This window comes from Petaurus breviceps, unplaced genomic scaffold (genome assembly GCF_028583685.1).
Source record: "Petaurus breviceps papuanus isolate PSGF00001 unplaced genomic scaffold, PetGlider_PUasm1.0 177, whole genome shotgun sequence".
Classification (NCBI taxonomy): domain Eukaryota; kingdom Metazoa; phylum Chordata; class Mammalia; order Diprotodontia; family Petauridae; genus Petaurus; species Petaurus breviceps.
The window spans coordinates 934,783-962,380 of record NW_027185776.1 but is presented as its reverse complement, the minus strand read 5'-3'; the positions used below and the strand labels follow the sequence as shown (position 1 = coordinate 962,380).

At 40.1% G+C, this 27,598-nt stretch overlaps 2 protein-coding genes across 14 annotated transcripts in view; one reads left to right on the top strand and one right to left on the bottom strand.

The window, feature by feature from the left end:
• TDP1 (tyrosyl-DNA phosphodiesterase 1) overlaps window positions 1-11,264 on the bottom strand; it is a 160,912-nt gene extending 149,648 nt beyond the window's left edge. Inside the window, exons 1-2 of one of the 6 annotated variants that reach the window (XM_069085970.1) lie at window positions 11,175-11,264; window positions 12-577 (exon numbers count right to left, since the gene is read on the bottom strand). In XM_069085970.1, the coding sequence (XP_068942071.1) occupies window positions 12-570 (559 nt within the window). In that variant the 5' untranslated portion in view covers window positions 571-577; window positions 11,175-11,264. Of the gene's footprint in view, window positions 1-11; window positions 578-9,837; window positions 10,066-11,174 lie in introns of those variants that run through there. The other 5 variants (XM_069085974.1, XM_069085969.1, XM_069085971.1 and 2 more) reach the window with 5 other exon arrangements.
• Window positions 11,265-11,385: 121 nt separating this feature from the next.
• The window catches only part of EFCAB11 (EF-hand calcium binding domain 11), a 203,544-nt gene continuing 187,331 nt past the window's right edge, over window positions 11,386-27,598 (top strand). For all 8 annotated transcript variants that reach the window (XM_069085979.1, XM_069085983.1, XM_069085977.1 and 5 more), the window contains exons 1-2: window positions 11,386-11,589; window positions 12,702-12,797. In XM_069085979.1, coding sequence (XP_068942080.1) covers window positions 11,515-11,589; window positions 12,702-12,797 — 171 coding nt within the window. In that variant the 5' untranslated portion in view covers window positions 11,386-11,514. The remainder of the gene's footprint in view (window positions 11,590-12,701; window positions 12,798-27,598) is intronic.

Here is a 27,598-nt window from a genome sequence, read left to right as displayed (position 1 = left end):
GCATCCCTTACCTTTAATGTGGAGCGCTCCTGAGTTATACTTCGGCATAATTCCTGAAACTTTTGTGAGATAAAATCTGAATGGGTTCTTTTCATCCAATATGTCCCAAGGTTCTTGGGCTTCATCTGAAGTCTCATAGTCCTCTTCTGTCTTTGGGATGACAGGAGCCTGGCAATCTCCGGATCTATATTCAGATGGTTCTTTTGGAGATGCACATTTTTCCTCTTTGACTGTCCCTTTCCCTGGTCGTTGTGATTGTTCTTTTGGGTGGGATTCTTCCTCATCGCTACTCGACAGGCCCCAGCCTAAATCTTGCTGGGAGCTCTTCTGCCTTTTAGGGTGTGAGATTTTGGAAGGTGAATTTTGACCGTCAAATTTCACTGGTGATAATTTCCTTCGGTAAGCAGCTTTCCGGGCATCAGAACATGTGTATCCCGGACCATTCAGCAAATCTCGCCCAAAACTGGGCAGAGAAGAGGTAGAAGGTTTCTCAATGCGTGTCTTTTCATCTTCTTCACTTTCATCACTGCTGGAAACAGTCCACTTTCCATAACTGCTTTCCTGAGACATATTTCTGCTGAAGAAAGTATCATTTTTTGTATTCAGTTATAAGTTCTTTGTAAAAAAAACAACAACAAAAAACCTTCTGATCTCAACCTGCCCCAAGTAAAAAGTGCTCCTAAAACAATTATTGTACAATTAGGTCCCAATAAGCACAAAGAACAAATCCTGTGAAGTCGTCACAAATATCTGAATCCAAACTGTTAGAAATGATTGTTATGTAAAACATGGTCATTAGGATTCCAGACTAATGGAAGAATGTAGCGCAGATTCAAATAATGAAACGGTTGCTTGGGATTCATTATTATAGATAATTGGAGTCCAGGAAAAAGGAAATAAGCATTTAATATGCACCCCCTACCATGTGCCAGGCACTTTACCAATATCTCATCTGATCCTCACAATAACCCTGGGAGATAGGTACTATTAATATCCCCATTTTATTGCTGAGAAAACTGATACCGATAGTGACTCACCTAAAGTCAAGGAGCTAGGAAGCATTTGAGGCCAAACTTGAACTCAGGTCTTCCTGACTCAAGGCCCAAAGCCCTATCCATTGCACTGCCCAGCTAATGAGCTGTATATCCCACTCTTGTGAAACTTCAATAAACATTTATTAAGTTATTTTACCTGCAAAGCCCTTACTACCGTGTTTCCCTGATAATAAGACCTATCCCGAAAATAAGCCCTCCCCTTACTGTGTAAGATTCCTCTAAAATAAGCCCTCCCCTTACTGTGTAAGATTCCTCTAAAATAAGCCCTCCCCCGAAAATAAGCCCTATTGAGATTGCCACTGTAGTGAAGGTGATCCCCTGTGCTACACGCTACATTACGGTACCCTCTGTATGCACCGTCCCCCCCCCGCCCCGTGAAACGCACGCCGCGCTCCGAGCTGCATCCAATCAGAGCTGCAGCAGTGAGCGCGTCATCCTGTTCTTCCCCAGTGATTTGCTTATTGAATAAAGGTACATTTTTTTTGTTCACATTTACCTGTTTATTAAAATTGCTGTCAATGTTCATTAAAATAAGCCCTCCCCTGAAAATAAGCCCTCTGGTGTTTTTCTGTCCAAAAAAAATAATAAGACAGTGTCTTATTATCAGGGAAACACGGTAGATTGCTAGAGATACAACAGCCATGATACGGACCCCACTCTCAAGGTCTTTATAAACTAATGATGAGTCGCTCAGTCAGCCACCAATCAACAGGCATTTATTTCATCACTTACCACATGCCAGGCACTGTACTAAGCATCGGAGACACAAAGAAAGGCAAAAAGTCAGTCCCTATTCTCAAGGAGCTCACACTCTAATGAGAGAGTCAGGGCAGGATGAATATGCTCACTTATACAACTGCCTTCTATTTTGCGTTATCTTTTCACATCTCACAAGGCCGAGATTCAGAAAACTGGGTAGTTCTAGTCCCCGCTCTGCCACAAACCATGCTGTGAGACCTCAGGCAAGCCTATCTCTGGACCTTAGTTTCTTTATCTGTAAAATGGGAGAGTTGAATTAGAACCTTTCTTAAAAATTACTATTAAAAATCTATGTGTCTAGAATTCTCACTCCGTCAACCCTGTTCTAGTTTTACTTTCCTCCCTCGTTGGCTCTGATCCCAATAGCTGACCAGTTAAAACAACACAGTCCTCCACACTTACCCCCTTACATGTCCACTGTCTATGTCCTGTCAACTCAACCCTGAGTCAACCCCACCCTCCCAACCCTCAGGCCCTGGAAACTGCAAAAACACTTAGAACAGTGATTCCCACAAAGTGCTTACTGACTTGATAAAACCATATAAACTGTATAGGTTACAAATTTTTATTGGTTACCTTGAACTAGGGGCAGCTAGGCGCCACAGCGGATAGAGTGCTGAGCCTGGAGTTAGGAAGACCTGAGTTCAAAACTGTCCTCAAACACTAGGTATGTGACCCTGGGCAAGTCACTTAACCCTACTTGCCTCAATTTCCTCTTCTGTAAAATGAGCCAGAGAAGGAAACTGCAAACCACTCCAGGATCTTTGCCAAGAAAACCCCAAAAGGGGTCACAGAGAGTTGGATACAACTGAAATAATTCAAAAACAACCTTGAACTAAAACCTCACGATGGCCCAGTAATCATTTTTTATCTCAAATATATTTTTATCATATTCTTCACAACATCTGCTCTAAACTTTTTCCTCTCTTTCAGGTCACCCAGCAAACGACCTTGTCTCCTCCTTTACTGGACAAAAATAACGAAGGCTGTCCGCCCTGGGGTTCCTCATCACCACACTTCAGTAACTCTAAAGCTTCATGCATCTTCTTCTTCTTTGCTCTAGTCTCAGAGGGTAAAATGAGTCTTCTGTTCCATCTGTTCGATCTCATACCCTGTTTAATTAATGTTCACTGAGGGTGATCCAAGATTTTATAGGATCCTCTGGTACATAACACAGCTTTCAATAGAAGCACAAGATTTCTCCCTATGCACTTTTCCAGGCCAGAAACTAAGACTATTTGTAACTGGTAAAGTTTTCATCCTTAATCCTTTTTTTTTTTTTTTGTCTTTTTTTTTTTGGAGGGGGGGAAGGTAGGGTAATTGGGGTTAAGTGACTTGCCCAAGGTCACACAGCTAGTTAAATGTTAAATGTCTGAGGCTGGATTTGAACTCAGGTCCTCCTGACTCCAGGGCCAGTGCTCTATTCACTGTGCCACCTAGCCACTCCCCTTAATCCTTTTTTAAAGTACATTTTACATGATAAACATAGTTTAACTAAAACCTATTTTAAAATACCTTGAATTCTTATTGCTTTATAGCATAACAGACATTTTAATTATCAGATAATGCACATTTATAATCTCAGGATCATCTCATAAGAGAAAAAGATGTAACTTAGGCACTTTTCATTTTTGTTTTGAAAGCTAGATTCCATCTGAAGATCAAAAAGCAGGAGGGAATGAATTTGGAACTCAATTTTTTTAAATGAATGTTAAAATTTTTTTACAAATAACTGGAAAAATGTCTAAAGTGAAAAAAAAAGTCTCTCTCCATTTTGAATAGATCACCTTTATGTAAAAAATGAGAAGCTCCATGCAATTTAATTTTCTAGTTATTAAGTTAAGTTCTAAAACTTCATTTTTATTGTAACCATTTCTAACAGAAATATTTTAAAAATATATCCACACTCCCTTAAATCTTTCGTGTATTCAGAACATACTTGAACAGTTCTTTGAGACAATATCTAACCCCTTTTTCCCATGAAAATTATGCTAGTTTCTTCTTTAAAAGTTACTGAGATAGTTCTATACAAATAGCTGACTCAAAGGACTAAAGGCTGAGACTTTGGATGTCACATCCTCACCACCTGAGAACCAACTAGCCACAAGGAGCTCCAAGGGCACTGCTGGAGATCTTAATGATTAATTTACATAAGTGAGTATTCTTCAAATGAATCAACTCAAAGTATCCTCTATGTCCATCTTTTTTAAAAATTTATTTTATTTTTAATTTGTGGAATAAAACAAGTATTTCCATAACATAGTATGATAAAAAAAGATGATTATACATAAAAGTGCAAATCTACTATGTACAACTTGCTATTCCTTTTAAATATTCAACAAAGTTATCTTATAAATTTCTTTTTTTTCTTTTCCTTTTTTTCTTCCCTCCTCCCCACCCTAGAGATGGTCATCATTAGATACAGGCATATAGATGTAAAATTATTCTATCCATACTTCCATTTATCAGTTCTTTGGATGCAGATAGCTTCTTTCTTCCTATAGCCTTTATAGTTAATTTGGGTATTTCTAACAGTCAAAATAGCTTATTCACTCAAAGCTGTTCTTAAAACAATACTACTGTTACCGTAGACAACGTTCTGGCTCTGCTTATTCTGCGCTTCAATTTTCTTACACTGATCAGTGAGTAGTAAAATGATAAAAAAAAAATCAGTAAATAAAAATTATGCACAAAGAACACCCCCCCAAAAGCCTATCTTTTTGCTGTTATGACTAGGTAATCTCTTTCTGCTAACTGCTGATGACTACAACTGCCTTATTTTATTCCAATATCAAAACTAAACTTACTCATAAGAGGACTCATAAAAGAACTCACTACCCAGACTAACAGGTTTCCCTTCTTACTGCTGCCAAAGAGCCTAACTCTAATGTTTTTTCTCTACATCCCTTTTATTTAGAAAACCACAATAATGTTTATTAGAGGGTATATTAAATAAGAACAGGGTCTGAATGAGACCTTCAAATATAAGTAAAGCAAGGAGCATGAGCCACCTCTTAATACAGACCTTTAAAAATTATTTTCAAGTTCTCAGCTCTTTCCCAGATAGTTCAAGAAATTGTTGGTGGTAGATCAGAAGTTCTTAAAACAGAAAGGTGGGAAGGCAGAGGAGAAAAGGTGGTCTGTAGATAGATTTCAGGGGGTCCAAGACTCAGATGGGGAAAAATACACCTTTATTTTCACTAACCTCTAAATCAACACTTCTTAACCTTTTTTTGTGTCACAGATCCCTTGGGCAGTCTGGCGAAGCCTATGGACACTTCTCAGAATAATGTTTTAAATGCATAAAATAAAATACGTAGGAGAAAGCAAGGGGTAAGGAGGTAAGGGGAGAAATATATGAGAGGGCAGACTGGGGGAAGAAGTAATCAGTATGCTTGCCATCTTGGGGGGGGCGGGATGAGGGACAGATGGGGAAAAAATTTGGAACTCAAAATCTTGTGGAAATGAATGTTGAAATGTTAAAAACTAAAAATAAATAAATTCTAAAAAAAATAGGAGAAATAAAAATAAAATAAGGCAATTGTAGATCAACAGCAGTTAACAGAAATAGCATAATAGCATATAGCTAGTCATAATAGCAAAATAATGGACTTTTTTTTGGTACTTTGTACATATAAAGGAAATCAAGAGGGGAAGGGGCGACAGAAGAAACATTTACTGTTTTGTGTCAAGTGTCAAGTACTATGCTACTATTATTATAATATATATTATATTTTATTAATTCATTTGATCCTCACAACTTTGCAACATGGTAAGTGTGGTTATTTGCATTTTGCAGCTGAAAAAACTAAGGTGAAGTGACTTATCCAGGGTCACACACAAGCTAGTGTCTAAGGTTGAATCTGAATTCAGGTCTTCCTAACTCCAGGCCCAGCACTCTATATTCATTGTACCTATATTCATTGTAGCTGCCTCTAATTCAATTATATTGAAATATATCAAAATACTTAAAAAAAAAAAAAGAACCCAAAGTGCACAGACTGAAGGAATGAAATTCCTATTCTAACTGAAATTTGGCATTTCCTCTAACTATTTAAAAACATGACTCTAAGAAGGGGTCCACAAGTTTCACCAGATGGTCAAAGGGGTCCAAGATCCACAAAAAAGCAAAAAGCCTGAAGCTTTTCACCACTGACCCAGAGAAAGCCTATGTTATTAGAAGCACTGGGATTCTAATTTTGAAATGTATATACCTATGTCAATGTAAGTCCCCAAATTCTGACCAAGAGGATTGTTACTAAATTAAGATTTGAAATGTGAGATGTTCTTTTCCCTCATCTGAGTGTGACATTTATGTTAACTTTATACGGAAATGCAAATACAAAGCAGTCACAATTATTCACTCAGAAATCATGACCCTAAAACATGTTGATTAGAGGTCCAGACCTCTCTAGAATTCAAAACAATGCTAGCTAGACCCAGTTTCAAGGCTGAAGCTGTTAGCAACTACTTACACAGATGGTGTCATTAAAAGGCACCTTTTTGGGAAATCAAATTAGTCACAGACTCACAGAATCTAAGTGAGAAGAGGCCTCATAAAGATGTCAAGTGATTTGTAACCAAACACCAACAGAAAGGATCACCCAGCCTTCTACAAAGACATCCAATGACAAAGTGAGCACCCTTTACCTCTTGGGCAGTCATTCTAATTTCATCTTGATGACTTTCACCCTCAATTATACTGGTTCAACTTAAAACAGCTTTTCCCTTACTATGAAGAACCACAAATGATAGATAGCACTTCTAAGGAAACAAATTAATCATTTATATTTAAAATATGCTCTGTTTTTAAGCCAGAAGGACTGTGTACATGTCCTACCTGCTGGGTTTTCTAAAGGTTTCCATGTTATCATTTAAAACATGCAACACTTTCCTTGACCAAATGTAAATACTATGAAAACAAATGAAAATGCCATCCCTCATCAAAGGATTACCAGCAGGGAGCACAATTATATAAAGAAACAAAACTTGTAAACACAGGTGTTTCACTGATGATACAACACTTCCTCAAACTCCCTCTTTATAGAAGGATTTGATATTCTGTGGCTGTTTAAAAAAAAAAAAAGTCCAGATGTTATTCATTAAAGTCAATCAGAATAAACAACTTGTAGTCATTAACACTGTCAAGCAACCTCCCTCTTTAGAAAATTAGGATCTGTCAAAGAATTATTTCCATATAAAACATCCAAACTCACATGTAAATCACATCAGCAGCCTAGGCCATTCAAAAGGAGTTTATGACTAAAAAGGAAAATCTAAAAGGGACCAGGTACTTGTACCGTGCAAAAAAGGATCTGAATTTTGATTTACTCGTATGTTTACCAAGCAGGCATTCATTTAAGCATCTTCTAATGGTCCCCCCACTACTAAAGTCTCATTCTAAGAGTTGTTCAGTTGTGACCAACTCTTCATGACCCCATTTGGATTTTTTGGGGCAAAGATACCAGATTGTTTTGTCATTTCCTTCTCCAGTTTATTTTATTGATGAGGAAACTGAGGCAAACAGGGTGAAGTGCCTTGTTAGTGTCTGAGGCTGGATGCAAACTCAGGAAGATGAGTCTTCCTGACTGGAGCGCCCAAGCTCTATTCCTAATAGGAAGCAATCTCTACAGTATTCTAACAGTCTATCCCTCTAAAGATTAACTTCCATTTACGCTATATACTACTTACACAGTATATAGGATGTCCCAGAGAACCTTCAAGAAGTTGGAAGGTTTAATAGCTTAAACTATTAACTATATAATGATGTATCTATAGTTATTTACTTTTGTCTCTTCCCTTAGAATTTGGGGTCCTAGAATTAGGCAAGAAGAGTGTTTTTGCCTTTCTTTTGTTTCCCATTACAAAAGCGTCAATTTGCCACAGTCCTGAGCACCCAGCATACAAAGAAAGGTAAAAACAGCCCTAGCCCTCGAGGAATTTAAAATCTAATGGGAGGGAGGGAGAACCTACCAGTAAACAACCGTGTACAAACAAGATATATCCAGGGCAAAATGTAGACAATGGAGGGGGTGGGGGCTCAAAAAATGCTTTTTGACAAATTGCTTTTTCTGTTTTCCTTTGGTGTCATGAAAGTGATACTAGGGTCTTCCAGCGGGCCACTAACCTGGAAAGGGCAGCGAGGTGACAAAGTGGATAAAGCACCAGGGCTGTAATCAGGAAGACCTGAATTCAAATCCAGGCTCAGACATTAACTGTGTGACCTAGGCAAGTTACTTAACCCTGTTTGCCTCGGGTTTCCTCATCTGTAAAATGAGCTGGAGAAGGAAGCAGCAAAATATCTTTGCCAAGAAAACCCCAATTGGGGTCACAAAGAGTCAGATACAACTGAAAAGACCTAACATCAACACAAAATTGTATGGCCCAACTCACAAGGCTGTAGTAGGGTTCAAAAAGAGAAATGTTTAATGTGCTTTGAAAGACAAAAGGGTCAGCTATTAATAGACTTCACAGTACAAAAGTGTAAAACAAAAAAGCTAAGTACTTCACCAGGGCCACATTTCCTCCTTTATTATGCCAATCTGCTAGCAAACACCAACCAAAAGAGCCCAAATAGCTAGGTGTGCCCGAAACTCAGAGAACAAAGGTGCTCCTTTTACATTTATATAGTCTGTAAAGAAAGGGTCAGGAAGTACTCTTACTAATTTTAGGTGGAGAAACAAAAGCAGTCTTAAAACACAGAATGTTAATAATAATAATAGCTAATACTTATCTACACACTTTTAAGGTTTGCAAAGCACATCACAAGTATCTCATTTCATTCTCAAAACCTCTGGGATTTAGGTGCTTTTACGATCCTCATTTTACAAACAAGGTAACAAAAATGTGAGCTCTTTGCGAGTTTTTGTTTTGTTTGGGTTTTTTTGCCTTTCTTTTTATCGTAGAGCTTAGCTCAGTACCTGATACGTAGTCACACAAGGCAAACAGAGGTTAAGTGACTTAGCAGGGGCACAAAATCTGAGGCCTTGACAGGAATCCACCTCTTCCTGACCATAGTACATACTGCACTACCTAAGTGAGTAGGAAGAGACCATTAGGTAATCCTTTCATTTGACTAGTAAGAAAATTGATGTCAAGAAGAAAGGGCAGTGATCTTCCTAAGGTCACACCAAGAGCTTCCTTAAGTGTACTGTCTCAACTCTCACGTCTCAAACTGCCCCATTCTTACAAACCTGAATCCCTCAACTTAAAGGCAGCCAAAATATGTATATCTTTTATTATGTGCCAGGCCCTGTGCAAAGTGACTCACAATTATTACCTCATTTGATCCTAACAACACTGGGGGATATGTGCATCAATCTCAATTTTACAGTTGAGGAAACTGAGGCAAACAGAGGTTAAGGAAATTGTCCAGGGTCAGGTGTCCAAGGTTGGATTTGAACTTGTTTTCCCACCAAAGCTCTATCCATTGAGCCATAATAACAGTGCCTACTGAGGCTGGCACTGGGCTAAAAGGCTTTACAAATATCTCATTTGACCATCATAACATTGGAAGGTAGCCCTCATTTTACAGGTGAGGAAACTGAGGGAAGCAGGGGTTAAATGACTTTTTTAAAGTCCCACAGCTAGGAATGATAATAACAATAACTAACATTTACATAGCGTCTCTTATGAGCCAGCCACTGTGCTAAGCGCTTTATAAATATTATCTCGTTTGACCCTCAAGACAACCCTGGGAGGTGGGTGCTGTTATTACCCCAATTTTACAGACAAGAAAACAGAGGTTAGTAAGTGACCTGCCCGGGGTCCCGCAGGATTCTGGGGCAGAGATGACCCCAGGGATTCTAAGCCGCGCAGGGGTCCCCCAGACGCAGGGCCCGAGCACCAGACAGAGGAAATTTCCCGCTAACATTTCTCCAGTCTGGCTTGGAGAAGGGGTGCGGTGAAACGAGCCCAGGGCCTCGCGGCTGCCCCCTTTCCCTTCCCGGTTCTCAGGAACCCAGAGCTCGCCCTTTGCAGCCAACCAATGCCCCCGGAGCCTGCCCCCGGGCCGTGCGCCCACCTTCTCTGGGAGCACACGCATGCATCTACAAGGTTCTCCCGGCGCTCCCCGCCAGTGCCCGCGCCTCCCCCTCCAAAACCCCGCCGGGACGCGCGCCCCACAATCCCGGCCTCCTCCCCGGCACCTTCTGCAGCCGCAATGACTCTTTGCCTCCTAGCAGTTCAAACCCTGCCCCTCTCCGGGAACTCCACTCACTGATCCTGCCCCTTCCCTTTCCGGAAGAAGCTCTCGCTAGGTCCTAAAAGCCGCCCTACCGCCCGGGTAGCCAGCCTAGCTAGGGCTTTGCAAAGACTGAGCTGGGACCCCAGCTAAGGCGTAAACCCAGGAAACACAGGCCCCCGGGAAGCTACCTAAGCCATTTTTTCTAAGTCTCGTCCCCTACACTTTAAATCCTTTTACTCCGCTCCTCTAGGATCTTAAAGGGGTCTTCAAGGCAGCGCTTGGGACATCCAGGGAGAAAAACAGGAGAGGTTATTCATTTTGTTTTTAATGGGATTTGCAAAATACGTGAACAGCTGAAATGCTAACTTCTAGACCTGGTTATAATAGCAGCTGCAGAGTTAAGATTCCAGCTATACAGGAAGGAAAAAGGGGAGAGGTGGGGTCTTTTTCATCAAATTTGTATCCCTAGGGCCTAGCACAACGCCTGGCACATAGCAGATGCACAATAACTTAGTTAATTTACAATTCAACTTTTTCCCCATTTTCAAAATTTTTAGATAATGCAGCTTTTAATATAAAAGGTGGCAGTGAGAAAGCCCTGGATTTGGGATCTTAAGTGCAGGTTTGAGTCCAAGCTGTCCCTCTAACATCCTTTGTCACCTTCTGTAAGTCATTTCACCTTTAGACTTAGGTTTTCTTTATTAAGGTGGGGTTTGGACTAAATGAACACCAGGGAGTTCATTTAACAAAGGAGGCTCGGAGAAGGCCGGGCCAAGTAGTAGAGTGGGGATTTGAACTGAGATCCAGCGTTTTACCAGCTACAAACATGAATTAGGCACCAGCTAACAAACACCTCCAGCAGCAAGTATCCTCAGAGCCTAGCAAAGAACCTGCCACGTGTTGGAGTTTTCTTAATACCAGTTGATAAGACTGATTTAAACCACATGATACGCCTAGATTAATGAATCAGCTGTATCCAGATTTTTCCTTCCCATCTCCTAGTCATCAAATAATCCCTACTTGTGTCTATGTGGGAATTTTAAAAATACTTTTGCATGTTTTATTCACATGCTTCTCAGCTTGCCAAAGTGCTATGTACAAAGCAGGAGATCAATAAAAATCTGTTGAATGAACTCAGGAGTGAAGACACTATTCTTTACAGATTCCACACCTACCAGATGATCTCCAAGCTCTTCCAGGACCAACCGCCAGTTATTGCCTTCCCTAAACAGCAACACTGGAGAAGGAAATGGGAGGAGCTAAAAGCAGGCACCTATTTGGCTTGGAAGGCGGTTCCGGCTACTTCTACTTTGCGAAGGGGTGTGGCCAAGCGAAAAGCATGCGACCAATGGGAGCGCAGACTTGAAATGACGCGAGAAGGTGCAGTCCAATAGGAGAAGCGTCTGCGTTGCTAAGCGGCAGTCGGCTTTTTTTTTTTTTCTGGCGGAGTGGCGGCGGGGAAGACTGTGACCCTGGACAGTTTGGCACCTGCATCTTTGCTTGGGGCACCCTGAGATGTTCGCTGCCGATCCCAGAGCCTGGTGCATGGGACGTGAAGTCCGGCCCTCGGATCGGCGGAAGTGGGTGAAAGTAGGTGTCTCTTCCTGGCTTCAGGCTTGAGAAGACCCTGAGGGCGTGGGGGTGGGAGGCGAACTTGACCTTGGATTCTGAGTGAGAATGGTCCAACCCCGCCCCGAGGCAGGCAGCCTAGACGCGGGGCTTAAAAGCCAGAAAATTGGGGCTTCCCCTCCCAACCTTGGTGCATAGTACCCTGAAAGTTCCTTCTGTCCAAATCCTTCTGTAAAATGAGTAAGTTGGACTGGATATTCCATCTTCTAAAAGTTCTTGGATGCTTTTAGAGAATGCACCACCCGGCTGAATGAATGCTAAGCCCTTGAGAGCTGCGACTGCCACTTTTTGCATGAAAAAATTAAAGAAAAAGCATTCATGAAACGTATAGTGTACTATGTGCCAAGCACTCTGCTGTACTTTAGCACCGACATACAAAAGTAAAGACAATCCCCACCCTCAAGGAGCCTACATTTTAATAAAGGAAACTTCATCTGTTGGGCATAGTGCTTTGGTCTGGACAAATCATATAAGTGTTTTAAGCCTTAGTTTCCTCCTAGGTGAAATGGGAATAATAATAGCCCCTACTTCCCAGAGTTGTAAGAACAAAATGAATAATATTCGTAAAGCGCTTTGTAAACCTTAAAATGCTTATATAAATGCTAATTATTATTAAGAAAGTTACTAGGATAGTGAGCAGGGCCATAGGGGAGTAAAGTCCCTAATAAGTCACTGGTTTATGGCTTTTTAGACACAAGGTGGCAACAGCATACTGCTCTTAAAAATTAAGTATAGAACACAATTTTTCTCCAAAAAATTCTTTAAAATTAACTATAGAACACAATTTTTCTTCAGTGCTGCTCCTAACCTCCCCACACACCTTAAGCTTAATATAGTGCTTTGCACACAGGAGGTCCTTAATAAATGTTAAATTGAATTGATTCCATCCTAATCGTGAAAGAAGAGAAATGTCATTGCTGGAGCTTATTAATGAAGAAAGGTGCCCTTGATCATCCCCCTTTTTCTTTGAGTTTTTGATCTCCTTTCAGAGATCAACAAAAATTCAAGACCACTTACACAAAAAATAAAAAACCAGAGTGTTGCTCTAACTAAATATATTTAACATTCTTTAGGTATTTGAAGCATGTGATGAAGATAAAAAAGGCTATCTAAGTAGAGAAGACTTTAAAGTTGCTGTAGTAATGCTGTTTGGATACAAACCCACAAAGGTATATTTTATTTTTTATTCATACATATTTAGTGATGAAAAAGGCAGCAATATTATTTTGCCTTTGCTAAAACATAGTTTACAAATCTGAATCCAAGAATATTACAAATACTTAAGTACTTTTTATAGGCTTCTACACTTACATGTCCAATGAAGAACTTTGCCTACCTTATTAATGATATATTTACTTAAACAAAATTTTTATTTTTTTTAATCATCTACATTTTGTAATGTTTCTCTCTCTCTCAGAGAACAACCATGTAAAACACAGTATCAAGAAAGGAAAAAGTGGAAAAAGCTTATCATTATGTTGTGTTCTACATCCATAGGCCCTCTGCAAATGGAGGGAGATGCCTCTTCAAGACCAATCTTGGTCATTATAACTTAGCATTTTTTCTCAGTTGTTCTGTTATTGTTCTTTACAATTACATTTCTGTAGTCATTCTGTATATGGTTTTCCTGGTTCTGCTTAATTTACTTTGTATCAGGTCATGTATCTTCTTGTGCTTCTCTAGATTCATTATGGTCATTGTTCCTTAGAACACAGTAATGTCCCATTACGTTTGAGTATCACAACCTGTTTGGCTGTTCTTCAGTCAAAGGGTATCTACTTCCAATTCTTTGCTACCATAAAAAAAATGTATTGCTGTAAATATGTTTGTATATATGGAGCCTTTCTTTTAGTCACTGATCTCAGGAATCTCTGAGTAAAAGGGATGTAAGATTTTAGTCACATTGACTATTCCCATCTTTTGCTCCCATAGACAGTTTGCTGTTGTTTTATTTTGCATATTTCTTTTTTTTTTATTTAATTGTATTTTTTTTTTGTTACATTTTAAACTCTGAACTGTCTCCCTTTCTCTTTCCCTACACTAGAGAAGGCCACCATTTGACACAGACATATAACACAGACACATATATGTATATACATATATACATATATATACATATATGTAACACCATACTACGAATACTTTTGTTTATCAGTTTTTTCTCTAGAGGTGGATAACATTTTTCTTCAAAAGTCCTTTGTAGTTGATTTGAATATTTGTAATACTTAAAATAGCTTAGTCGTTCACAGTTATTCTTTGAACAATATTACTGTTACTGGATCTCTTGCTTCTGCTCATTCCACTTTTCATTATCTCATGCAAGTCTTTCCATGTTTTGCTAAAATCAATTTGCTCATCATTTCTTACAGCACAGTAGTATTCCATCACAATCATATACCACAACTTGTTTAGCCATTTCCCAGTTGATGGGCATCCCTTCAATTTCCAGTTCTTTGCCTCCACAAGGAGAGTTGTTCTATAAGTATTATAAAACATATAGATTCTTTTCCATTTTTCCTGATCACCTTGGGAAATAGACCTAATAGTGGTGTTGCTGGGTCCTTTGCCACACACAGTTTTATTATTCTTTGAGCATAATTCCAGATTGCTCTTCAGAATAGTCAGATACCTTCACAGTTCCACCAACAGTGTATTTGCATACATGTCTTTTTTTATATAGTTGCTAGTAGTTTATAATTCTTCTTTTGAGAACTGTTCATATTCTTTGATGGATTATTTATTGGGCATTTACTTTTTTCATTAGTCTTGTACAAAGCTAGATCAGAAGATGGAGGAAGGTACAAAAGTGTGATTTCAGTTGTCTTACCAAGATCCATTTGGGAATACTTCATACTACAATAGTCTAGAATCTTACTGTTTCATTAAGTTCTGTGTGTGTGTGTGTGTGTGTATGTATACACACATACCTGCCTATATACATTTATTTATTTATAACGTTTTCATATATAGGGAGTAATTTCATTAGTTTTTGGTTTTTTTTTTGGGGGGGGAAGGCAAGGCAGTTGGGATTAAGTGACTTGCCCAAGGTCATACAACTAGTAGGTGTCAAATGTCTGAGATCAGATTTGAACTCAGGTCCTCCTGACTCCAGGGCTAGTGCTCTATTCACTGTGCCACCTAGCTGTCCCTTCATTAGTTTTAAGTGTAAAAGTAAAATCAAACTCCTCACTATGATCCAATTATTAGTGTTATAGTTATCACTACTTTAAAGATTTATCATTTCATTGGGGTGGTTACACCTCTTTGTTGATACAGATATCCTTTCTAATTGAGTACTTGATCTTCAAGAGTTATCTTGACTTTAAAAAAAAAAATCATCCTTTTCTGGCCATCATAGTGATAGGGCTCTCTGAATCCAGGATCCTAATTCTTACTTCAATGTTCTTCCTACTATCAGTTAATCAACAAGCATTTCATTATGTACTAGGCACTGTATTAGACACTGGATACAAATATAAAAATAAGACAGACTTCACCCCCTAGGAGGATATATTCTATTACTCATGCATAAGGCAGCCTCCCCAGTAAAATTACCTTTTACTAACTAGTTCAGTGATCTCTAAACTTCTTTGATCAAACACTCCAATCAGTGTAAATGTTTATAAAATGCAAGTATATGCATATGCTAATATATTGATAATTATATATATATATATATTTACACAAAAATAGAATTTTTGAAAGTAATAAAACAATATTCAATCCCAGAATCAGCAAGGAGCAACCGGAGTTTACTGAGTAAATAGTGATTGTCCAGACCATGATTAGGAAGATCACTTTGAGAAGTATTTGCCTGATAGATTAGAGAAGAAAGAGAGATGAAGCAGAGAGGTCAGTCAGAAAGCTATTGCTGTAGTCCAGGTAAGAGGTAGAGAGACCTGAACTGGGTGGGGCTTTGTCAGTCATCAAGCATTTATTAAGCACTTAGTATGTACCAGGCACTGAGCTAGGTTCTCAGGACACAAAATAAAGCAAAAACATGGTTTCTGCCCTCAAGGAACTCACATTCTAATTGGAAAGACCACATATAAAAAGGTGTACATACAGGGTAGCGAGGTGGCACCAGCCCTGGAGTCAGGAGGACCTGAGTTCAAATCTGGCCTCAGACACTTAACACAAACACTAGCCATGTGACCTAGGGCAAGTCACTTAACCCCATTTGCCCTCCAGAAAGCAAAAGCAAAAAAAAGGTGTACATACAAGATATGTTGTTGGTGGTGGTGTTTAGTTGTGTCTAACTGTTCATGCCCCCTTTTGTTGGTTTTCTTGACAAAGATACTGAAGTGGTTTGTAATTTCCTTCTCGTTATTTTATAGATGAGGAAACTGAGGCAAACAGGGTTAAGTGACTTGCCCAGGGTCATACAGCTACTACACCTACCATGTTTCCCCGATAATAAGACCTATCCCGAAAATAAGCCCTCCCCTTACTGTGTAAGATTCTTCTAAAATAAGCCCTCCCCCGAAAATAAGCCCTATTGAGATTGCTACTGTAGTGAAGGTGATCCCCTGCGCTACACGCTACATTACAGTAGGGCTTATGTGCCACGGTCCCCCCCCCCCCGTGAAATGCACGCCGCGCTCCGAGCTGCATCCAATCAGAGCTGCAGCAGTGAGCGCGTCATCCTGTTCTTCCCCAGTGATTTGCTTATTGAATAAAGGTACATTTTTTTGTTCACATTTACCTGCTTATTAAAATTGCTGTCAATGTTCATTAAAATAAGCCCTCCCCTGAAAATAAGCCCTCTGGTGTTTTTCTGTCCAAAAAATTTAATAAGACAGTGTCTTATTATTGGGGAAACACAGTAGCAGTGTTAATAAATAGAAGATAATCTCAGAGAGAAGGTCCTGGAGGAAAGAAGGAGACAGAGAGGGTTACGAAGAGAGTAGAACCAGAAAAGGCTTCTTGTAGAATGTGGGATTTGAGCATAGTCTTCAGGGAAGGCTGGGTAAAGAGGGAGAACATTTGGACGGGAGCGGGGGGAGAGAGAGAGAGAGAAGAACCAGGAAGATAGCCAGTGAAAAGTGCATTGTTGAAAGATGTGTTTTGTGCAAGAATGAACAAGAAGGTCATTCAGTATGGCTGGATCACCGAGTATGTGGAAGGGAGCAAAGTATAAGAAAACTGGAAAGATAGGAAATGGCCAAATGGTAAAGGCCTTTGAAAGCCAAAATGAAGATTTTATATTCTATTCTGGAGGTAATATGGAACCACTTAGAGTTTATTGAGATGGGGTATAGTATTAGGAGGGGGATGTAACATGCTTGGGACACATGCTTTAGGAAAAACACTTTGGCAGCTGAGTGGAAGATGGATTGATGTGGGGAGGCATGAGGCAGAGAGACCTACCAGAATGCTGCTACAATAGTCATGATGAACATCTACACCAGGGAGGTGGCAGTGTGAATAGCCAGAAGGGGGCATATATGATTACTTATGAAGTGTAGAAACAATTCAACAATAGATTGTCATTGTGTTGTAGCAGCAAACACCCTAGCATACCCAGGATGGCTGCTAGCACAGGTTCTTTGATCTGCTTTTCTAAAGGAATTACTTTAATCAATCAAACATATATCATTTACCTAGTTCAGGGGAAAAAGTCATCACCTTGAACTTCAGAGAATACAAACAAGTTATAAGAGAAAATAACACAATTCACAGTTCAGCAGACATGACTTATAGCTGTCTAACCATTACATCCATACCTAGTTAGTCACCTGGGTTTTCAAAGCCAGGGGGCGCAACGGCTGCCCAGAGTGTCATTCGGTCAAATCACACAGCTCTTCCCAAAGTGAGCCCCAAAGCAAAACCTTGCCTCAGAGGTATGTATAGCCTTCTCCAGGGTCAGAAAACATCACAACCCTCATGACCCACTTGACTACAAAGTAACAAAAGTTGTGCCTTCCTGAAAAACAAGCCTCCCACCACAGGTTCCAGGTGAGCACATGCAGCCTATTTAAGGGGGCAGAATATATTTTCAAATCAGGAAAGATCATCAAGTTCAATTTAGGCTTATTAAGGGACAGGGAAGATCTTCAGATTTCTATTACCATGACAAATGTGAATGATGGATGAAGGATGACTATGAGGTTGGCCGTCTGGGTAGCTGGGCAGATGGTAATTCCCCTCAGACAGTAATAAAGAAGTTCAGAAGAGGGAAATGTTTTTTTGGGGGGGGAAGATATTAGTTCTGTTTCAGACAGGTTGAGTTTGAGATGCCTATAGAACATCCGATCAGAGATATCCAAAAGGCAAAAGCCTTTACAAAGGTAATGTGAGATTGGAGCCAAGGAGGGAGGCTAGGGCTGGCTATTTAGATATAAATATGCAAATGGAAACATTTGCACAGAGATGATAATTAAACCCATAGGAGCTGATGAGAGCATCAAACAAGGTAGTTTAGAGGGAAAAGGGAATATACTCTTCTCTCTCCTTTGATACTGCCAGATAACTGAGCACCTGCCCTCATCACCTACCCCCGGACTATTTAAATAGCCTGCTGGCGGGTCTGCTCACCTCAAGTCTCTCACCACTTGTGTCCATCCTCCTTTGGGCCACATTGGTGATTTTTCTAACCCCAGGTCTGCTCGTGTCACTCCCATACTCAGTAAACTCCAGTGACTTTCTGTCACCTCAGCTATCAAAATCTTCTGTTTGGAACTCAAAGCCCTTCATAACCTGAATTCCCCCCTCCCCCCCATGCATACATATGCCTTTCTGATCTCCTTATACTTAGAATCCCCCAGGTACTCTCTTTCGTTCCTTGAATGAGACATTCCATCCCTTGGTCCCAGGATTTTCTCTGGCTGTCCCCCACACCTGCAATGCTCTCCTTCCTCCTCTCTGCCTCCTGGCTTCCCTTAAGTCCTCCAGGAAGTCTTTCCTGATTCCTTTTAATTATAAGGCCCTCTCTCTGCTAATTATCTCCCATTTATCCTCTCTCTCGCTATAGCTTATTTGTATGTAAATGTTTGCTTGTTGTTAAATTACCCACTTCCTCAAGGGCTGGCACTTTTTCCCTTCTTTGTATCCCTAGCACTTAACGCTGTGCCTGTCACATGATAGACATTTAATAAACTGTTATTGGCTGACTAAGAAGAGGCCCCAGACCAACTCACACGGGACACCTCTGGTTAGTGGGCATGACCTGCCTATAGAACCAGCAAGGGAGACTGAGAGGATATGATCAGACAGATTGGAGAAGCGGGAGGAATAATTATCTTGAAAATGGAAAAGGGAGAGACTATCTAAGAGAAGAGGGTGATCAACCATGTCAAAAGTGGCATGGAGATCAAGACAGATGGAGATTGAGAAAAAGATTGGCAGCTAAGACATCAATAACTTTGGAGAAGGCAATGTCGATTGAATGATGAGGTCAGAAGCCAGACTTCTGAGAGTTTAGAATGGAGTGAGATGAGAGGAAACAGAAGCACCAAGTATAGGTGACTTTCGCAAGGAGTTTAGCTGCAAAGGGGAGGAGAAAGAAAGGATGATGGCTAGCAGAGATAGGTACATCAAGTGAGGGTTGGTTTTTTTTAATGGTTAGAGATACGAGTTTATTTGTAGGGAGCAGGGAAACAGTCAATAAGTAAGTTAAGGTTGATAATTAGTGCAAGAATGGGTAAAGTCAGGGACAGTCTGCTGGAGAAGACAGGATGGAATGGGATTAAGGTTGCATGTAGAGGAGTTTACTGTAGCAAGGAGAAAGACTCTCTCTTTGTGAGACAGGTAAAGATGGAGATGGCAAAAGATAACCGAGTGAAATGAGATCAAGAGGGGAGAAGTAGAAGCTGTCATCGAATAAATGGTTTCAGGTTTTTTTCAGTTAAGTATTAAGATAGGCCCTCAACTGAGCGTTTGGGTGCTGTGAGGGATAATTTGCAGTGAAGTTTCCCCATTCTGAAAATTTAAATCTAGAGTGGCTTCAGCAGCCACTAGGCCTAAGTTTAGAGGTCACCCGACCTTGCAGGAATCTGGGACTTAGAGCAATGAAGACCCTCCCCAGTAGCACCTCAGCACAAGATATGCCAAATAAGGACAGAAGTGCTTTCTCAAATGTACATTGGGTAATCTACTGTTTCCTTGTTCTGGTACTTGAGGTAGATTGCCATGCTTAGATTGTACACCTAACTTCCAGCCAATGGAAGAAAAGGGTCAGGAGGAGGGTGGGGGAGAATTCCATGTTAGGGCTTTTATAACTTCACCATTTCCTTTTATAAATTGCTTCTCCTCCCTAACCATTTGTCAGGAGGGTGGCCTTTTCTCGAGATCATATTAAACCATTCTTTTCTGCTTCCTACCTTGAGAAACCTCTGAGTATTATTTGGGTAAGGATTTCTGTTGCACACAGTTTTGGGGGGTGCACACAGTGCTATGGCTGGATGGATGAGGATTGGAAAGGTTTAGAGTAGCCACCTTTGTGAGTGGCTCACTTCTGAGAGTGAATTAATTATGGAAGTATGAAAGAATTACTTCATCTTGAAGGCTGAGTTGAAATTATGTGACATAAATTTGTGATAGACCAAAATAGGAGGATTATGTGATTTTGTTTTCCAGTTTCATTCAGCAGCACATATATAAGAATGAAGGTGGCCCTGGAGTTAGGAGGACCTAAGTCAAAATCCGACCTCAGACACTTAACACTTACTAGCCATGTGACCTTGGGCAAGTCCCTTAACCCAAATTGCCCTGCCCTCCCTGCTCTAAAAAGAAAAAAAAGAATGAAGTTGGCAGATGGTGGGCATAATCAAAGATTCGAGTTTGGCAAGATATGGTGGGTGGTAAGAGAAGAGGGCCAGAGATTCAGACCTAGAGTGCAATTTAGAGACAAACTGATTCCATCATTGGTCAAGGCAGAGAAGGAAGGAGGAGAGTATAGCTGGTATAGAGGTGATAATCTGGGAACAAACCAAGAGATAGCAGGATTAGATGTCATGTTGAGGATGAAGGTAGAGGGAAAGATAGACAGATAAAAGATTCTGATCAGATAAAGGAATTTTAGAGTTTATAAACATGGATGTGGAATATTTGTGAGTGATGGCAAAGTCAAGAGTAGAGGAGAGATCAGATGTGAGAGATGTGGAGATAGAAGTAAGATTTGGGAACTGATTGGATATATGAGGAAGGGAGAAAGAAGAAAGAAGAATGAAAGATGATATCCAGCTTGTAAGCCTGGGTGATTGACAGAACGGTGGTGTCCTGATTAGGAAGTTTTCAAGAAGGATAGGGTTCCTTGAAGTTATAATGACGATATGATGAAGATCACAGGCCATTCATACTTGTGCATCCTGTGGGACCCACTCACCTACTTTTTCCCATCCAAAGTGAAAACTGGAGGTAGGAATGGGGGAGTGGGGAGAGAGTTTAGTATGTTGTCTGACAAAATCAAGAAGTAATTTGGTAGATGGGGTGGGATATGCTAAGAGGGCATGGACAGGGTAGATTTTACCAATGGCATCTGCCAAGCTGTTGCTATGGATCCTGAGGAGTTATTGGATTATAACTGCCCTAAAGGATCCTGTAGGCAATAATATCAAGGAATCCTAAAGGAAGATTGGGAGCTTATCCAGTGGAGGAAGGAGATGGAATGGGAGAGTGCTGGGGAATATGAATAGAGGTAGGATTATTTTGGAAAGAAGACCCACAATCGGCTCTTACAGTGAGGGTGAAACGTGAGCCATGTTCCAATCATCCGAATTACGATCTCATGCTTCTTTAGGTGAAACCACAACCCCACATGTGAAGACTGCTGCCTTAGTAAATAGAGAGCTGCCTAAAGACCCAGAAAAGAAAGCTTTTGACAACAATGTCCTTGCCACTGTCAAACGATTCAGCATCAGAAGCAAATAGGGTTTTGATTCATGTAAATGACATCAAGGGAAATGTATTATTATCTGCTTTGCCATTGCACCTTAAGGACTCCTGAAACTTCCAAGTGACTTGTAGCTGGAACCTATTATACTTGTTCTCATTCCCTTTTAGAATGTGAGCTTCTAGGGGTGAATAGGTGGTGCAGTGAATAGAGCACTGGCCCTGGAGTCAGGAGGACCTGAGTTCAAATCCGGCCTCAGACACAACCCAAAAACCATCGGTGTGACCTTGGGCAAGTCACTTAACCCCAGTTGCCCTCCAAAAAGAAAAAAAAAGTGAGCTTCTTAAGGGCAGGGACTTTCTTGCTTTTCTGTTTGTATCCTCAGCACTTATCATAGTGCTTCGCATATTATAAGTGCTTAATAAATGCTTTTCCTTTCATTAAAAAAAAAAAAAGAACTAGAACTGGAAGTCAGGAAAACCTGGGTTAAGTAAGTCCTCATCTCTGACATATACTGTGGGACCCTAAGCAAGTCATTTAACTCTTGTAACTGTAAGAATACAAGTTGCCAAGCAGTTGATTACCTACAGTGATGGGGGTGAGGGGAATGAGGAGTTTGAAGAGAATTTCTTACTGAGAGTTCCATAATTTAAGGACTCCTTATAAATCCTTAACCAAGACACACAGACAAAACAGAAAATGATTTTTCTCCCTTGAGTTCTATTTCTGAATTCTCTATGTTCTGTTTCATTAATTTATTTTTTCTATATTTTCCCAGTACAAGACAGCTTTTAAAATTACTATTTTATAATATATTTTGAAGTCTTAAAGGATAAGACCCCCTTCACTCATTCTTCCTTTAATATTATTGCCTACTTTTCCATTTAAAATTTTTACAACATCTAATTCTACTAAATAACCTATTGGTATTTTGATTCATGTTGCTTTACATGTATAAATTAGTTTGGAAATTATTAGCATTTTTATTGTAGTGCTTTACAGTAGTATGTGAGTTAGTAAGGAGAAGCAATAATATTTGTAAAATTCCATGTCGTAACAGCAGTGGTCATACTTCTACTAATAATAGACTGACTCTGACATCTCATGTTGACCAAATGAAACTAGAATGAATTGATTTCTCCACCTTTGGCTAGTTCTCTATCAACTGAGTTCTCGGTTTCATATTGGGAGTCATGCTATATGTACATGTTTCACTGCTCTCTTCTGTTTAGTTTTAAATTCTTTGGTTTTGAGAATAAATATTAGTCCAAGGAGACATGAAAACTATAGCTCTTAAAAAGCACCCTTTAGGTAGCACAGCGAGTAAGAGCACAGGCTCCAGTGTTGAGAAGACCTGGAGATCGAATCCCGGGCTCAGACACTTAGCACCCACCCAGAAACACCTGGCCGTGTAACCTTGAGCAAGTTACTTAACCCCAATTGCTTAGGGGCGGCCAGGTGGCTCAGCAAGTAAGAGCACTGGCTCCAGTGTCGGGATGACCTGGATCAAATCCGGGCTCAGATACTCAGCACCACACCCAGAAATAACTGGCCGTGTAACCTTGAGCAAGTTACTTAATCCCGATTGCTTTAAAAAAAAAAAAAAAGCACCCTTTAATAACAGAGATATTGTAGCAGCTGTTAGTATAGGAAGGTCAAGCATTTCAAGGATCAAGCCTACAATGAAACAGGAAACAGACAAAAGTGCGTGCAATGGAAAATGGAAAACAGCCCCAAACCAACAAACTCTGTTCTTTCTCATCTATCACTCAGGTGTCTTCTGTGACTGCCTCCTCCTTTACCCTGCCTCATGGGATGAAGTGGTGTTACTCTTACCAAGGCCTTCTTCCTTATCCTCTACTTAATTCAAATGATCCCATTCCATCTCTTCTGTCATCCCCACTCTCTCCCTTACTTTTGCTCTCTCCCTCTCTACTGCTTTATTCTCCACTATCTACAAACATGGTCATGCCTCTTCCATCTTCAAAAAACCCTCATTGATTCTTCTGTACCCATTATCATCTTTTATCTCTTGCCCTTTGTAGCCAAACTTGAAAGGATCCTCAACAACAGGTGTCTCTGCTTTTTCTCCTCACACTTCTTCTTCATCTTTTTTTTTTTTTGCTTTTTGGAGGGCAATTGGGGTTAAGTGACTTGCCCAAAGTCACACGGCTAGTAAGTGTGTCTAGTGTCTGAGGCCGGATTTGAACTCAGGTCATCCTGACTCCAGGGCCAGTGCTCTAGTCACTACACCACCTAGCCGCCCCTTCTCACACTCTCTTCTTACCTCCTTGCATTTTATCTTTCAATCTTATCATTCCACTGAAACTGTTCACTCCAAGGATACCAGCATTCTCTCTTAGCTGCCAAATCTAGTGGCCTGTTCTCCCTCCTCATTCTCCTCAACCTCTGCAACCACTGACATTGTTAATCATTCTCTGCTTGATACTCTCTCACTCTCACCTGGTTCTCTTCCTGTCTGCCTGCTCACTCTTGGCCTTCTTTCTGGATTCTTATCCAATCATGCCCTCTCACCTTAGGTGTTCCACAGGGTTCTATCCTGGGTCTTCTTCTCTTCTCCCTCTATACTACTTGTCTTGGTGAACTCAGCAGCTTCCATAGATTTAGTTTACCATCTTTATGCATGATTATCAAATCTCTGACCTCTGTTGTCCTGTCTCCAACTGTCTTTCAGACATCTCTAACTGGATATACAGTAGACATCTCAAACTCAACAAAACAGAGCTCATTATCTTTCCGCCTAAACCTTTCCCACCTCCCACCAGCCCTGTCACTGTAGAGGGCAGTCCCTCAGGCTTGCAGCCTAGGTGTCATACTTGACTTCTCTCTATCTTGCACCTCCCATACCCAAGCTGTTGCCCAGGCCTGTCCATTTTACTTTTATACTGTCCCTCAAATTCTTCTCCTTCTCTCTTCTGACACCACCACACCTCTGGTGCAGGCCCTCGTCACCTCAATTCTGCCTGCCTCAACTCTTTCCACGCCAGTCTATCCTCCATTCAACCACCAAAGTGATTTTTCTAAAAGTGCATGTTTAACCGTGTCATCCCCACAATAAACTGTGGTGTCTTCCTGTCATCTCCAGGATCAAATGCAAAAAATCTTCTGCCATTCAAAGTCCCTTATAACCTAGCTCCCTCATACCTCTCCAGCCTTCTTATACCTTATTCCCCAACACATACTCTTCAGTCCATTGACACAGTGAACAAGACACTCCATCTCTTGGGCATTTTCTCTGGCTGTCTCCCATGCCCAAAATGTTCTCCATTCTCATCTCTGCCTCCTAGCTTCCATTAAGACCCAACTAAAATCTCAGCTTCTATATGAAGCCTTTTCCAGCCCCTTTTAATTCTAGTGCCTTCTTTTCCTTAAGTATTTCTCACTTATCCTGTATATGGTTTGTTTGTACATATTTGTTTTCTTATCTCCCCCATTAGACTGTGAGCCCCTTGCAGGCGGAAAGTCTTTTTGTATCCCAGGAACTTAGCACAGTACCTGGTATATAGTAGGTGCTTAATAAATGTTTGTTGACTAACAAACTTGCTGTGAAACAATCAAATCAATCCTAATATAACAAGCAGAGATCTTCAAAGGTTTATGGAAATTCCCATATAGAGATTCAATACTGCCACACAGTCCTGCACCATGTCACATGTCACAAAAGGTTAAGATATTTTTCCAGGAGGCAGAGACAAATATGCTTCAGTGGCCTAGGAATTCACCTTCTCCAAATTAAAAACCTATGGGCCATAATCAAGGCTGGAGTTGGAAAAATAGACTATTCATTAAATGTATGCTTATTATATCCAGTGTGCTAAGTGTGATTTCAAAATGAAGAATAGAAGAATATATTTCGAAATCTTGTGTACTCAGTGCAAAATTATGTAAAACAAGTGATTGCAAAAAAAAAAGGAGGTCATTTTGCATATTAAAATTTTAAATATGTAAAGTTTTATAAGATTTATCCTGTATATCTAAATTTGGTTTGCTTTGTCCCGGTTAATTTCAAACCACTGTAGCTAAATATAAATAGAGGGGAACCATCCATTTTTGTATTATTTTCTTGATTTCATTTTGATGTTATACTATATTCTCTTTGTGCATATTTTATTTAATATTTTTAACATAGATATTCTTTATTTTTTGGTCTTTATTAATTTGTTTACTTTTAGTTTACAAGATTGATTTCCACAATTCCTTGAGTTTCAAATTTTCTCTCCCTCCCCCCCACCCATAGCAGCATACAATCAAGTATAGTATCTGCAAGTACTTTCACATTAGGCATTAGTCAGATTATAAAGAATTGTATCAGATGGAATGAACAATGGGAAAGAGGAAACAAAACCAAACAAGAAAAAGAAAAAGAGCAGGTAGTTTGCTTCAATCTGGGTTCAGACTTAGCTCTTTCTCTGGATTTCTCTCTTTCTCTCCATCATGAGTCTTTTGGGGTTGGTTTATAACCCTGAATTGCTGAGAAGAGTCCAGTCTATCAAAGTTGGTCATCACACATACGTTGTGTCTGTAATTGTGTACAAATTTCTCCTGGCTCTACTCTTCTCACTCAGCATCAGTTCATATAAGCCTCAACATAGATATTCTTTAATAATGTTAAAGAGGCATATGGGAGGGACAGTGGCCAGGGTGCTAGATTTGGGAGTCTGAAAGACCTTGTTGATATTTAACCTCTAAAAGTTACTGGTGATTGTGAATTTGATTGTTCTATTTAGAAATTATAATAACAAATATAACTTACTTTTTACATGCATTTCCTCTTTTGAGGCTTACCACAACTGCATGACATTATTGGTACTTTAAATATTTTTATCCCTGTTTAACAGGTGAGATAAAAAATTCAGGGAAATCAAGTGTCTTGCCTGAGGCCACTGGAAAATATGGGAGGGGTCTTGCCTGACCCTAAATGCAACATTTCTCCCAAGGTCTTACTACCCCTCATCTAAAAATCTCATTTGTCTAATAGAAGGAATCAGGTAACCTACCATCCATCTTTCTATAGTTTTGGGGCTCCTGGCTGGTAAGCATTCACCTTAACCTTTTTTGGACTTACACTTACCATGCAACTTCCCACCATCTCCAAACAAAGGAAGGAAGCAAGCACTTACTAAGGACTTACTGTGTGCCAGGCTCTCTGCTAAGTGTTGGGGATACAGAGTTGAAATAAAGGGCTGGAGCAAAGTCTGTTATGCTTGACCTGAAGTGAAGAGGTCAGGGGTGGCAATCATGATCTCAAATAAAGCAAAAGCAAAAATAAACATAGCTAAAAGAGATAATTAGTGAAACTATGTTTTGCTACAAGGTACCATAGACAATGAAGTAATATTAAAAAAAATTTGTAGCAAGTTTTTCTGATAAAGGCCTTATTTCTCAAATATATAGGAAATAAAATCAAATTTGTAAAAATAAGAGCCATTCCTCATTTGACAAATGGTCAAACAATATGAATGGGCAGTTTTCAGAAGAAGAAACCAGTCTTCAGAAGAAGAAACCAAAGAAAAATGGTCTAAATCACTATTGATTAGAGAAAGGTAAATTAAAACAACTCTGAGGTACCACCTCACACCTATTAGAAATTGCAAATGCTGACAGTGATGAGGGATAATAGATACATTAATGAATTGCTGGTGGACCTGTGAAGTGGTCCAACCATTATGTAGAACAATCTGGAACTATGTCCAAAGGGCTATAAAACTGTCTGTACCCTTTGACCTAGCAATACCACCACTAGGTTTGTACCCCAGAGAGAGAAAAGGAAAAGGACCTATGTAACACCAGTGTAATATTCACAACACCCATGGTGGCTATGAATATGCTGGTGTAGTTGTGAATCACAAGATGTTACAGGCTCTCCACATGGAGGACAGAACCAAAGCCTTTATTCAAATACCAGAAAACTGAGTCCCAAAACTAGAAAGTCAAAGTCATTACAGTAACCACAAAGTTGGTATACATAGTTAATGCAGTGAACACCCACATTCCCAAGCCTTCGTAACAAAACAGGCTCCCTCAGGCAAAGGTCCTCCTCTCCACACTCATGGGGCTGGCTCTCGAAAGTTCTCAGCAGAAGTTCTGGCTGGCTCTCAGAAGTCCTCAGTAGAAGTT